The 13,858-nt window shown below is 54.4% G+C and overlaps 1 protein-coding gene across 50 annotated transcripts in view; it reads right to left on the bottom strand.

Annotated features, from left to right (window-relative positions):
* Positions 1–13,858, bottom strand: part of Myo18a (myosin XVIIIa) — a 101,124-nt gene that overhangs the window by 18,281 nt on the left and 68,985 nt on the right. For all 50 annotated transcript variants that reach the window (NM_001172137.3, NM_001415683.1, XM_087572953.1 and 47 more), the window contains 13 exon segments: positions 12–116; positions 559–669; positions 1,293–1,493; positions 1,578–1,701; positions 3,223–3,377; positions 3,698–3,825; positions 4,466–4,577; positions 4,774–4,893; positions 5,003–5,092; positions 5,422–5,565; positions 6,206–6,334; positions 10,142–10,207; positions 13,602–13,711. In NM_001172137.3, the coding sequence (NP_001165608.2) occupies positions 12–116; positions 559–669; positions 1,293–1,493; positions 1,578–1,701; positions 3,223–3,377; positions 3,698–3,825; positions 4,466–4,577; positions 4,774–4,893; positions 5,003–5,092; positions 5,422–5,565; positions 6,206–6,334; positions 10,142–10,207; positions 13,602–13,711 (1,595 nt within the window).

The following is a 13,858-nucleotide window of genomic DNA, read 5'->3' as shown; positions in this document are numbered from 1 at the left end:
CCCTCACGTACCTGGTCACTGAGCGTGGAGAGCTTGCTCTCCAGCTCCCGTTTCTCCCGCAGCGCCTTCTGCTTGTCTTCATACTCCTCCTCCAGCTGAACTTCCATCTGCCTTAGCTGCAGTCATGGGGACAGGGGCTCACTGTCCTTCTTGTGCATGGCCAATGGTCCCTGCCCATGCACACTGTGTCTCATCCCAGGACAAGGGTGCGGGGATGAGTGTGCTTTAGGGGTAACCTAAAGAGGTGCAGTTGCTGAATGGGGACAGCAGGCCACAAGCCACTAGAGCCACTGTAGACGCCATACAGTGGGGAGTGTGGGGACCCGGTCAGCGAGGCTGGCTGAGCAGCAGGTGAGGAGCTGCTGCTCTTTAAGGGCCCAAGCTTCTCTGCAGACTGAAAGGCACAGCCGGGGTCAGACCTGAGTCCTGAGAGGACTTACTGGTCCAGCATAGCAGTGCGATGCAGGGGGCTAAGGTAGAAAGACACAGCCCCTCTCTGTAAAGCGGTGAGAAAGAACAGGTCTGTGTACCAGCCTAGAAGGAGCTGGGATGCCTTACCTTCTTCTGACATGACTGCCGGGCCTCTTCCACCTCCTCATCCCGGCTCTCCATCTCCTTGGAATGGGTCTGTCTCATCCGCTCCATCTCCATCTCCAGACGCAGCTTGGCCTGCGGGTGAGTCAGGACGAGGTTCCTTTCCCAGCAGGGCCCGTCTGAGGTGCGCAGGCTGCCTCCACCCCAGTTCTCCTTGCCTGCTCTACTTTGCCCTGGCAGCCAACTTCTCAATGGAGGCTGCAGACTCCTTACTAAATGCCTGGCTAAGGCTCGGCGGAGGAGGCCGGGATGGGGAGATGATCTTGGATCTTTCCCTCCCTGAGCAGGTCCCCCTGAACTGACTTGGCTGTTTAGCCACCTGCTCTGTGGGCTCCTGGCCCTCTGGCTGCATTATCCTCTCTTTTCCTTTCTCTCTGGATCCAACCAGGATCTGCTTTTGTGAAAAGTTCTGTGGAGTTTAACTATCTTCACCCTGTAGCTGGCACAGACCAAGGACTCACACATTTTATGAGTAGGTGAATGAGTGACTGAGAGGCTGGCTGGCTGGCTGGCTGGCTGGCTGGCTGGCTGGCTGGCTGGCTGGCTGGCTGGCTGACTGACTGACTGACTGACTGACTGACTGACTGACTGACTGACTGGATGAATGAATGTGGACCTTGCCCTCACCTGGCCTGTGTTGATGAGGGTGGCGAAACCCCCTACTGTGCTTCCGCCCTCCCTTGGCCAACCCCTGGTACCTGCTCCAGCATCTGTATGCTCCCAGCCTGTTCATCCAGCTCCTCTTCCTGATCCTTGACCTTGGCCTCCAAGTCCCGGAGCTGCTTCTTGACCTTGGCCAGAGAAGCCTCATCCTTAGACTCTTGAGAAGAAATGTCCTGAAGCTCGGCCTCCAAGGAAACAACCTTCTGGGTAAACCCTGCGATATCCAAGTCTTTTTCCTAGAGAGAGGGAAGAGGAGGCTGACACTGGCCTATCCTCAGGTCTTGGGGGAGATGGAGAAGGAAGCGGGTCAGTCTTGGTACCTCCATCTGCTGCTTCAGGCTGAAGGCCTCAGCTAGGAGCATGTCCTTCTCCCGCTGAAGCTTCTCCCTCTGCAGCTTCTCCCGCTGGGTCTCCTCATGTGCCTGGGAGAGCTCACTGTCAAACCTGTGTGAAAGCATGGTGGCCTCATCAGAAGGGCAAAGTCTAGGTCTCCAGCACCCAGCAACTGTCAGGCGCCATCATATATAGGGACAAGACACCAAGTGGGCGTAAGGGGGTCCCACACACTGCTTCTGGGAAAGAGGCAGGCCAAGCCTTGCCTCGAGAGACAAATCTCTACATTCTCCAACAGATCAAAAAATAAGGTGCCGGGGTGAGAGCAGAGTGCCAGCAGGGTGAGTAGAAATGATGTTCTGCGTGTACCACTCTGTGTACGACTCAGCAACGTCAGGTACAACTGCTGCCATCAGCCCCGCCCCTGGCATCTGCCTCTGGTCAGTATCATGCACCCTAGCAGTATCAGAATCACCACCAGGGTACCCCATGCTGGGCTGGACAGCATTCCTGCTAGGCCCAGCTGGCAGTGTGCTCTGAGGCCCTTGGTCCAAAGCCACCCCTTGACTCCTCTGTCTTCCGTCCTTCCACCTCCTGCCCAATGACTCTAGATCAGGAACAAACTGCTGAAATCCCTCTCACACCTTCCCTGCATAGCTAATCAGGTTCCTGTGGAAATTCCACAGCCCCTGCCTCGTCCCACAGCAGAATAAAAGTAAGAAAACTCCAGGTAGCTGAAACCTAATAAGTTGCCCAGCGGGGGTGCAGCGACATGGTAACTAGGCCAAGCTGGCACCTTCATTGGGATTCCTATGAGTGCCAGTCTTTAGGTAAAAGGACAGAGTGGGGTTAAAGAATGAGGGAAGTAGACTGCCTGGATGTCCTAGAGGGGACAGAAAAACCTTCTGAGTTCTCTAGTCCTCCTCAGAGTCACAGGTAGCAGTTCCTCAAGAATGTGACAGGGAGTTGGGGACCGGTAAGGTAATTAATTCGTTACTGGGAGGAGCGGGGGCTCGGCTCTGCCCCTCTCATTCCCAGGGTCACAGGGTAAGGTCACCCTTCACAAAGGTAACTGGTACCTTTATAGAAGCTGGCAGAGGGGAAACAGGCGCTGTTCCCGCTCCCTGGGGCACCCCACTGTTCCCAGGGTGTGTGGGCTCCTCACGATGCTAATAAAAGCGTCCCATCCCATCCCCAGCCAGGGAAATTAATTTAGATTGGATTTTCTCCTATGAGGGTTGCCCCCTCCTTTGTGCCATTACCATAATGAGATGGAAGTGGTACAGTAGTTTAATGACATTAGTCAGGAGAGTGTGTTTTGCATTGGAGGCAAGTGAGAGCAACTCAGGCGGGGCGGGGTGGGGGCGCCAGGGCCAGGGCCAGGAACCCCGTGGTTCTGGACCACCTCTGTAAAGCCTGTCTCCTATGGTTGGGACAGATGACAGGGTCACTTCAAGTAGAACACATGTGAACAGATGTGGCCTTCCAAGTAGACACGGCGCGAGTCCTCCTGGGAGATCAGGAGAGAGCCTGCTTCCCGTCACAGCATGGATGACCATGTAGATGAGGCTTTTGGCCAAGTGCAGGTCCTGTGGCTTGGAGACTCTGAGAGGGCAGGACGGGGCCACCTACCTCCTCTGCTTCTTTTCCAGCTCATGGTTTCGGACCTGCTGGCCCTCCAGGTGCAGCTTGGTGTCCTGCAGCTCAGCTGTGAGCCGTTGGCACTTTTTCTTGAGCTGCTGCAGTGCCCGCTGACTCTCGTCACTATCTGCTTGCAGGTCCCCAAGCTAGAGGTGGAGGAAGTGTGTGTGGTCAGCAGCCGCCGAGAGGCTGGGGTGCAGGGTGAGACCGGGGTGCAGGGCGAGACCGGGGCACGGCGGAACCAAGGCGTAATACCCACACAGTAGTTCCTGGTAGCCCCTTCAGGACTGGCTAACACACCAGTTCCCCGTTCCTCTCGGGGTCTGCCTGCCTCTGGCTTGTTTACCAACAGACATAGCACTGAGCCCCATCCCCCTCCACCCCACCCTACCCCCCTCCAGCCCTCCCACCCCCAGCCCCCCACCCCACCCCTGGGCACAGGCCTGGGTTCCCTGGCCAGCCTCACCCGCCTCTCCAGCTGCCTCCTGTTCTGCTGCTCCACCTCCATCTTGTCTTCCAGCTCCTGCTGAAGCCGCTTCTTGGTGAAGTCCACCTCCCGAACAGCTCGCTCGTACTTCAGCCGCCACTCTCCCCCTGCGGGGTTGGGGCAGACAGCTTCTGAGTTGTCGAGGGTCCCCAGGGAGGGGCAGGGAACTCAGAGATGGCCAGAAGGACTTAGGAGTCTTTTTTTTTTTTTTTTTGGTTCTTTTTTTCGGAGCTGGGGACCGAACCCAGGGCCTTGAGCTTCCTAGGTAAGCGCTCTACCACTGAGCTAAATCCCCAGCCCCAGGACTTAGGAGTCTTAAGAACAATGGCTAGAAGGAGCCACTACGAAGGGAGACTCTGGAGAGGGTGACAGGACCCTCTATCTTCTCCCTGGAGGCCTCCAGGTCCACGGCCCTTGTCTTTACTGCCGGTTCAACCCGTTTGTCTTCAGCACCTTGACATTGCACTTCTGAAGTCTTTGCCTGGTTGGCTTTTGAGACAGGATCTCACACACCTCAGGCCATCCTTGAGTTTACTCTGTGGCCCATGACCTTGGACCCGGTCATCTGGGGTTACAAGCACGCGCCACCATGCCTGGATTTAGCAACTCTACTTTCCCCTCTACTTACTGTACTTTAGTGTGGAAACAGCTCAGAGAGGGGAGACAAGGCGAGACAGGGCATGTGATTACCCAGGGATGGGCAGACACCATCCAGGCCTGCGCCCCCCTCCTCCGTTCTGCACACACCTGCGTCATCGTCATCCACCTCCCCGTTGATCTCGGCTGCCCGAATGAGCCGGGCCTCCATCACTTCCATGTCCATCGCCTCCATCTGCTTCTTCAGGGCATCGTACTGGGTCTGAAGGAGACAGCCGGCCGTCAGCCTCGCCAGTCCTCCCCAGTGTCCTAACCAGAGGCCACGGGCTTACCCCAGGCCAGCAGAGATGTGGGGCTAGTACGGGAAGTGCCAAGCAGCGAGCAGTGGCTTCGAGAGGGGAGCAGAGGGTGGCGGTCACCAGCCGGTCACCAGCCTGCAGTCTTCACCTCGAGCTCACCTGTAGCTCTTTCATTTCCTTCTCGGTCCGGAGCCTCTCGGCTGTCTCCGCGTCCAGCAGCTGGGAGGCGGACTCTCCTGTGTTGCGTTCATCAGTCAGCTCCGATGTCAGCTCTGAGATCTGGGGTTGGGGGAGGGGGTGGTCATTCAGCCAGAACTCTGGGCTCATGGGCCAGGGCAGGAGGCTTTGGGGCAGTGGGCTAGTCTGTCTGGAGGCTGGAGCTGCTCACCCGGGTCTCCAGCCGGTCACTGTTGAGCCGAAGCTCATTCCTCTCTTTCTCCACCTTCTCAAGCTTGTTTCGCAGCTGCTGGATCTCCTCCTACGAGGAGCAAATGAGATGCTGTGAGGGGTGAAGACCCCAGGTCTGTCCCCGAGGACACAGAGGGGAGGCACAACCACAACGGGAGAGCCTCCCAGGACTCCTGAGCCCAGACCCTTCTCCATAAGCAGCAGATGCCTGCCATTTTATCCTAAGAAGCTACCTAGGGCCCAGACAGCATTCCAGAGGGACAAATGCTTGATGGGAAAGCTCAAAGATACCAGCTCTGTCACCTGATGCCAAGAGTACCTTAGCCCAAGACAAACCAGCAAGACCCTTGTATACATGGAATCCCTCCCAGGACCCAGCAGGCCCTGGAGGTCACGCACGTCTTTGTTTCGGATCTGCTCCTCAGACAGCTGAACTTGGATGAGGGGCCGCACAGTGGTGAAGAGCTTCCACCAGGGCCAGTCCTTCACCCCCTTGTTCTTCTTGATGTTCTTCTGCACACAGCGAATGGCCAGGTCCTGGATCTGCAGGTGAGTTTGCCACAAGATGGACTTTCAGTTCCCCCTGGCCAAGCCACTTCCCGCCACCCGCACAAGCCCTGGGTCCGCTCCCCAGGACCCTCGACCCAGAACCAGACCCTTTTCCTGCCCACCTTGGCTCCCACAGTCCCTCACCCCTCTGAGAGTGGGCGGGCCCAGGAGCGGTACGCAGGGCACTCACGTCCCACTGTCATTAGGAATAATTTCATCTGCTTTATTTGCTGCCTGATTATTTCCAGCACCCTGGCCTAGCTGTGCTATAAAACCTAATCTTGCTGAAACACAAGAGGCGGCGGTGCTGGCTGTTTTATGGACTTGCTAATAAGAAAAGGAGTCGCTGACACAGCTCCTTAATCTTCATAGAGCAGCCCGTGAACCAGAGCCCACCTTTGCCTGGGCCCTGCTTCCCCCCACACTCCCACAACAGTACCCTGGCTGGGGCACGTGCCCACACCGCTCGGCACTCAAACACGTTTCCCACTCTGGCCCAGGCATGGTGCTCTTGGGAGGTTCCCGCCTCCTTCTCAGACGATGATAACTGCTTGGCCTCCCTGGCACGTATCCTGCATGCCCTCCCGCAGGTACTCTGTGTGCCATCTATGCTGGGGCGCCCCTAGAGCAGCACCTTTCTCTTCTTGAAGTGCTGGCGGGCAAGGTAGCCCCTGCAGGCTGCCTGGAACAGGGTCAGGTGTCTGCTGGTTTCCTCGTCTCGTTGCTCTTCCAGCCGTGCCAACGTGCCTGCCCGGAAGAATACCTGTCGGGGAAGCAGTCTGGTAAAAGCTGGAGACTAGGCTGGGGCAGCAAAGAGATGAGAAGAGGTGCCAGGGGGACAGGCAGCTGGCGTAGGGAGCCAGCAGCCTAGGGAGCGTGGACCCTGGTTCGAGAACAGCCTGAAAATCCACTTGCCCAAGAGAGGAGGGGAGGTGCTACAGCAGGGCAGCGGGGGAAGGGCCAGGCCCAGGTGGAAGGCTAACTTCAAAGAAATGACTGTGGCACACAGAGAAGATGCCAGGCAGAGGAACAGGAAGCCCTCACCGGTCAAACAAGAAGGGGAGGCCCTTCAGCTCTCTCTGTGATCCTGTCACTGTGCTGGGTGGCATGGCAGGCTACAGGGCCCAAGCACTGCTCTAGCCACCTGGCATCAGGTGAAGAGTGAGACGTGAGACGGTGTGTCTGGGTGTGAGAGGAAGGTCTAAGATCTGCATGTGGGGGGAAGACCAGAGTGGAGGTGGGGCTCCTGCCCATCCCCCTCCTGCTCAGCTTCATTCCAGCCACCTCCTCTTTCATGTCGGTGCCCCACCCCTACCCCCAGGTTTCACACTCTCATCAAGGCGCTGGTGAGGTGGGTGTGAATGGGCCCAAGCAAGGGACCTGCCATACAGGTTTGGGGGCCCGGAAGACAGATGTGTAGGGAACATGCTGGGCGCTGTTCCTCTCACTCTTTGCTGCCCTGAGCACTGGCCTTATCAGAGAAGTGGAGCAGGGGGATGGGGACTCTGGCATCCTTGACAAGGCACTAAGTATACACCCACCCTCACCTGGGACAGAGCACAAGAAGTCTCCCTCTGAGGGCCTCATAACCTGAGTTTGATCCAAGACCCATGGAGTGGAAGGAGAGAACTATCTCAAGTTATCCTGATGACTGCATATGAACTGTGGCACGCACACATCCATAAACAAACAAGTAAATAAATGATATGATGAGTAAATGTAATTTATCTTTAAAAAGAAAGGCAGGCTGGAGAGGTGGCTCAGCAGTTAAGAGAACTACCTCCTCTCCAGGAGGACTTGACTTTGGTTCGAAGCACCCATCTCTGGTGGCTCACAATTACTTTTTAACTCTAGTTCCAGGGGATCTGATGCCCTCTTCTGGCCTGTGTGGACCTTCATACACATGGCATACATGCACATGCATATGTGCACATATAAGCAATACATCTTTAAAGACGGGGTGGGGGAGAGAAAAAGAGAATTCCCTTTGGCTGGTCGGGAAATCAAGAAGAGCACAGGTAATATAAAGTCCTTGCAGGGGAGGTCCCAGAGTCCCCTTCAGGGAAGAAGTAGGGAGAGAGCCTAAACCTGGATTGAATGTAGCATCTGGTAACCTCACAGAAGTCTCATCCTCTAAGACCAGCTCCGTTCTTGTGCTTCTGTCCCAAATCCTACAAACTGGCAAAGTGGGACTCCCATGTGTCTTAGGTCTGACTCATACCTCAGTCTCCAGTGATAGATATGGGAGCCTCTAAGGGTTAGGATAGCCAGTTTGCTCCTAGGCCAAGCAAACATGATGGTTAGCGAACAGGGAAAAGGAGGGTGGATACCGAGAGCCAAAATGGTTCAGAAACACATTGAGAAATAATGTTCTAAAGGCTAGAGACACAAGCCTCAAGTCCCTTCAGCATTTGTGGAGTTAAGGGTCCTTTTTGAGGGGGGTTGAAGAGATGGCTCACCCTGTTATATGCCTGTTATAAAAGCAAACCCAGCACCCAAATCAGAGTCAGGTATGGTAACATTTGTCTGTAACCCTAGTCCTGGGGAAAGGGTAGGGCACAGGGAGAGGACAGTCCTGGAGTGTGCTGGCTGTCCTGTCTAGCTAGTCAGTGAATTCCCAACTCAGTAAGAGACCCTGTTTCAACAAACTTAAGACTGACAGGGCTGAGTGAACTGAGTTAGATCCACAGTGTCCACATAGTAGAAAGGAGAGCAAACTTCTACAAGCTGTTCTCTGACACAAGAGTGCCCATCCACCCTCCAACTCTCTCTAAATAAATAAATAAACATAATGTTGATAACAATAATAAATACAGTGGGGAACCAGGGAGAAAGACACCAGATTCAACCCAGCCTCTATTCAATAGCACCCACTATAAGCACATATGCATGAATGCACATTTACACAGAGAAAAAGAATTAGGGTAAGACTCTCACCATCTCCTTCTTTCAGATTCCATTAATGCAGATTTTACATCATCAGGAGATGCCCAGACTCCCAGAGCCTTGGCCTGACCTTTCAGGGACCAGTGGCCTCCACTGAAGCATGATGACAGACACCAGCCCTTGCTCACCGGCCAGTGCTAAGTGCAGCTAAAGCTTCCTGTCCCAAAGCAAACAGCCAGTCTTGCCCCCTTCCCTTGAGTACCAGTAGCCCCTGTGGCTCACCTGCCTCAGCTTGGTGCCTGGAAGGACTCAGGACAGCTGAGGGTCTAAGATGTAGCCAGAAGAATGGCAACCTGTACAGGCCTGTTCCTGCCTGAGATGTGTCTGGGAAACTGGGAACTGCCTTGGAGGAGTGCCACTCCCAGTACCAGCCTGCAGCGGTCCAGCCGGCTAGAGGGGGAGGAGCTCACAGAAAAACCTGGGTGTGAGCTAACCTGAGAGGCACTGAGTAGCCCAAGGAATGGTTTTGATTGCAGGCAGCCCAGCTGGCAGTCTCTGAGTTTCAGAAAAGGTGTGTGTGCGTGTGTGTGTGTGTGTGTGTGTGTGTGTGTCTGTTTGTCTGTCTGCCTGTCTGTGGATGTGTATTTGTGTGTGTATCTGTGTGTATGAGTATGTGTATGTCTGTATATCTGTCTCTCTGTGTATGTTAGATGTCTCTGTGTGTGTATGAATTATGTATATGTGAATGTGTGATGTGTGTGAATGTGTATGTGTGTCTCTCTGTGCCGCATCCCCTGTGTGTGTGTGTGTGTGTGTGTGTGTGTGTGTGTGTGTGTGTACATGGTGGGGGGTGGGAACAAACACTGAATATGAAGAGAAAGGAAAAACAGGGCTAGAAGGCAACAAACAGGGCAGAAAGGACTGTGAAGATTCAACAGAAGAGAGAGAGCCAAGGACAGCAGGCACTGAGATAAGAAGACACAAGAGGCCCTGTGACCAGAGACCCTTTCCTCTCTGCTGACAGAAGAACACTGCATCAGTGACTCTCTCTCTGCTGCCCTGCCCTTGCTCCACACCAGTCCCCAGAGCACATTCACAAACTCCTCCTATCCAAGCCTTCTAGCCAGGGGAGATGTGGGCATGGCTTCCTGCCTGCCTGTAGGAAGACTGCTCAGCTGGCCCTTTAGTGTGAGCCGAGGTCAGGGGCACCTGCTATTTATGCTACACATTCCACTGAGGTGAGGAATCTGTCCTGTGGGCAGATGGTGGCCCAGCTCACCATGGCCTTGCTTGCTCTGATAGACCCTTGCAACATTCTGGAACAGTCTTCCTATTACCTCAAGTCTCCCAGCCCCCTCCCTTCAAATCCAGCCCTTCTGTTCCCCGCTCTCCAGATGGGCCACAGGCCGAGTTCAGAGCCATGTGCCAACAGAGGCCTCAGTCCTGAATCAGTTAGCTATCTTGGCAAGAAAGTGGTTTGCTGAAGCTGGAACATCTACACCCTGGCTTCTGGCTGAAGAAAAGGTAGTTTCTGAGTAGCCAATGGGGAGCTGGGAACAGGACTCAGAAGGGACACAGGGAGATGTCAAGGTCTGACAACACAGCAGAACAGAAAGGAGGCCCAGCCATCTGCCTGGGGCCACTAGGGAGCAAACACCTGGCTGCCCACCTGTGGGCAACTTACCCGACTCAGGCCCATGCAGCAGCTGCTCTTTTCCAGGTCTAGGGACTCCAGCAGCTCCTCCACAGCCTGAGGAGAGAAACGTTGCCATTAGGCCTGCACAGGCTGCCGCCATCTCCATGGACTTACCCCCCACCCCACACCCCCACCCTTTGGTCCCTGCTAGAAAGCCCATCATTTCTTCCACGAGCCCCTTAGGTAGGTTTCTATGATGCTGCTACTATGCCCACTCTGGGGACCAGAGGTGACTAGAAGAGGAACAAATTGAATTGTGAGGCTGGAGAGCAAGACAAGTGAGAGGAAGACAAGTGAAGTACATCAAAACAAAAGGCGTGGAAACTAGTCAGAAGTGGGGAGAGGAGTACAACCTGAGACTCTAACTACCGGATAGAAAGGGGCATTTGGGACAGTGCTGCCTACCTGAGCAAAGGCCGGGGGTCTCAAGATGAGAAAGAATGTGTTGCAAGAGTGAGGGGGTGGGGATTTAAGTGCTACTCACTTGGTTCTCTCAGGAAGGGACAGAGTCAGGGTTGAAGAGGTCACTCACAAAGGCATGGGATATATGAAGAAGAACAGGTTTGAGAGGCAGGAGAATGAGAGGTCTGAGCGTGCCCAGTGTGGGGTAAGAGGATTCCAGAAGGCAGTGAGATAGCTGTGTACGCCTGGAGTGCAGGAGAGCAGTCCAGCTGAGGCACTGGTCCAAGATCATCAATAGTTATGTGCTGAGAGAAGTGATGGGCGTGCACAAGGCTGTCCAGGAAAAGGGGGCAGGACAGACCACAGAGCCACGGATGGCGTACTGGGGAGTGAGATCTTTACTAAAAGTGGAGAGTGGAAGCAGAAACCTCCAGAGGGAGTGAGCTCTTAGAGCAGGCACTAGACATGGCAGCAAAGAAGGTGAGCAGGAAACATTTCAGAAGAACAGAGCCTCTTGTCGGGAAAGTCAAGAACTCAAGGAACAGCCAGGGAGTGGCACACACTTTTACTCCCAGCACTTGGGAGCTGGAGGCAGATGGATCTCTGTGAGTTCTAGGGTAGCCTGGTCTACCTAGTGATTTTCAGGAGACTCAAGACTGCATATGAAACCGTGTCTCAAAAAAAAAAAATTGGGGGGAGGGGGCTGGAGAGATGGCTCAGAGGTTAAGAGCACTGGCAGCTCTTCCAGAGGTCCTGAGTTCAAATCCCAGCAGGGTGGCCCCTAACTGTCAATAGTGAGATCTGGTGCCCTCTTCTGGCCTGCAGGCGTACCTGCAAGTAGAGCATTCATACACAGAATGCTGTACACACAATAAATATATCTATTTTTTTAAGGGACTGAAGAGGTGGCTCAGCGGTTAAGAGCACTGGTTACTTTTCTAGAGAACCCGGGTTCCAACCACAGTGCCCACATGGTGGCTCACAACTATCTGTAACTCCAGTTCCAGGGGCTCTGATGCCCTCTTCTGGCCCCCATGGGCACAAGCATGCAAGTTGTACACATACATGTCGGCAAAACACTTAAAGACATAAAAATAAATTAATCGTTTTTTTTTTAATTCAAGGAACAGAGAATAGAAAAGTGTCCAGTGGCTCTGGCAACATGGAGGTAACGAGGTAACTCTGGGGGAGTGCAGCCCCAGAACCCCAGGGCGGAGAACAGGCAGCTGAGGCAGCTGAACAGACCGGACCGCAGCGGAGGAGCTCGGGGAGGAGTCTGGACGGCCTCAGGGAGCTGAGACAGTCGGCTCAGGAGCTGGCCACGGGGCCTCCTCCAGGTAGAGGCTGTATCCGTGGCCACATCTCTGGAACCGCTCTAATAGACAAAAGAGCTAGGAGAGGTTGAAGGTCAAGCATAAACGGTTATCCCTGATGGAGCGGGTTCTCGGCCACAGAGGAAAGAACTGCACGAAAACATGAGGCAGGATGGGGGGTGGGAAGGAGGAGGAAGACGAAGAGAGGCATAAAGACGTAGAAGAAGCTGGACCCTTGATTTCAGAGTCAAGGTGGTCTGCTGGGAAGAAGACTGGGAAGGCGACCTGGGGCAAGATGTGAGGAGAAAGGTGGTGAACGGTGGGGCAGGCAGAAGCTTGGTGCTAAAGACGTGTAAGGAAGGACACACAGAAGCCTCACTGGGCCGTGCCAAGGGCCCACCTGAAGGTGAAGCCCACAGACCTGCAGGGATTTAAGTCTACAGAGTTGCATCGTTTCTTTCCCTGGCCCTTGGGAGTCTAACATGAGGAGCACAGCCACCCGAGGGCTGGCCCTTCAGAGTAGGGATGAGGAAGAGCTATGGGAGCTCAGGAGGATTGAAGGTGATGGAAGCTAAGTGTCAGGTAGGTTAGGCACGGTGTCACGGCTGAGCAGAAAATGAAGTAATTTTTTTTTTTTTTTTTTTTGGGAACAGGGTTTCTCTGTGTAGTCCTAGCTACACAGTCCTGAAATTCACTATGTAAACCAGACCAGGCTGGTCCTGAACTCAGAGATCCACCTGCCTCTGCCTCTGCCTGCTGGGATTAAACACACGCACCACCACTGCCTGGCTAATAATGTTTTAAAAATAGCGATGGATCAGAGAATAGATTTGGTCCAGACTGGAAAGGTCTTGCTGATGTCACCTTGCAGGGGACACCTACAAGTAGGATGCTGTGATCAGAGAAGTTCATGTAGAAAGGACGGTCTGGGAAGGACAGCATTTCCAGGGAGACAGGTACAGTCTGTAGTCATGAGAGGGGAGCTAGGATGAAGTCAGGACCTGTGAGAGGTGAGGCAGGACCCTGACAGCCCCAAGACTACAGACATCTTTGAGGCTTCCATGAGTGTGTGTCTGTGAGTCAGGGCACGGGTGGAATGTGCAGGGACAGACCAGGCCATGCCATGACTCTCCTTCCCCTCAGGGAGGCCTCCTGAGGACTGAGGTGCTGAGAGTCAAGTTGGAAGCACGAGGCGGAGGAGCCTGTTGGCTGCCTGAGTTGTCTCTGGAGGGCAAGGTGGCAGTGTAAAGTGGTGAAGACGCTCCTTCTGCAGTTCTGGATTGTAAGAGGCTTGCAGACCCATGTGCCCTGGCACTAGAGGAGACTTGCCATCTCAGCCTCCTCCTAAGAAGGAGGCTCGCCCAACCCTCGTCAGATTCTTGCTTCAGGAATGGAAGCCGAGGCCAAGGGACCTAGGTGCCATCAGTAGGATACCCAAAACACAAATCCAGTCGTCTAGTTGGGAGGCTCTGGCATGTTGACTCAGTCTGACTGTCTGGCTTCCTAAGACACAGACACGCAAATCTTTGGCCTTCAACAACAGTGGCTCCTCTCCAATCCCTGCAGCCCATGCTCTGAGCTGACTTCACGCTGCCTCAGTGTTGTGTCTGTCCTAGCCATGGTTGGCTGGAACTCGGTAACCTTGAGCAGGAACTGGCCTGCAGTGTCAGGAAAGATGGGCAGAGGGCTTTGCATGAGTGAGGAGGGCAAAGATCCTGGAGACCCAAACCTACCCGCTTCTCATCCACCACGATGTAGTTACGCCCATGTTTCTTGGTCAGGTGTGGGGCCAGGACATCAAAGCGCCTACGGAACTCAGAAAACACCATGTGGTCTGGGTAACCTGGAGAAAGAACCAGAGTCAGATCCTCCATGCCCAGCTTGATTGGGCAGGTAGGTCAGGGGGGTGAAGGGCGGCTGGGATGGTGGTGGTTGTGGTTGTTGGAGACAGGGAAGGCCTAGAAAGCACAGACCCTTGAGTCTACAATAG

This window comes from Rattus norvegicus, chromosome 10 (assembly GCF_021556685.1).
Source record: "Rattus norvegicus strain SHRSP/BbbUtx chromosome 10, alternate assembly SHRSP_T2T, whole genome shotgun sequence".
NCBI classification, from domain to species: Eukaryota; Metazoa; Chordata; class Mammalia; order Rodentia; family Muridae; genus Rattus; species Rattus norvegicus.
The sequence above is the reverse complement of the archived record's forward strand: the minus strand, read 5'-3'. Positions and strand labels throughout refer to the sequence as shown.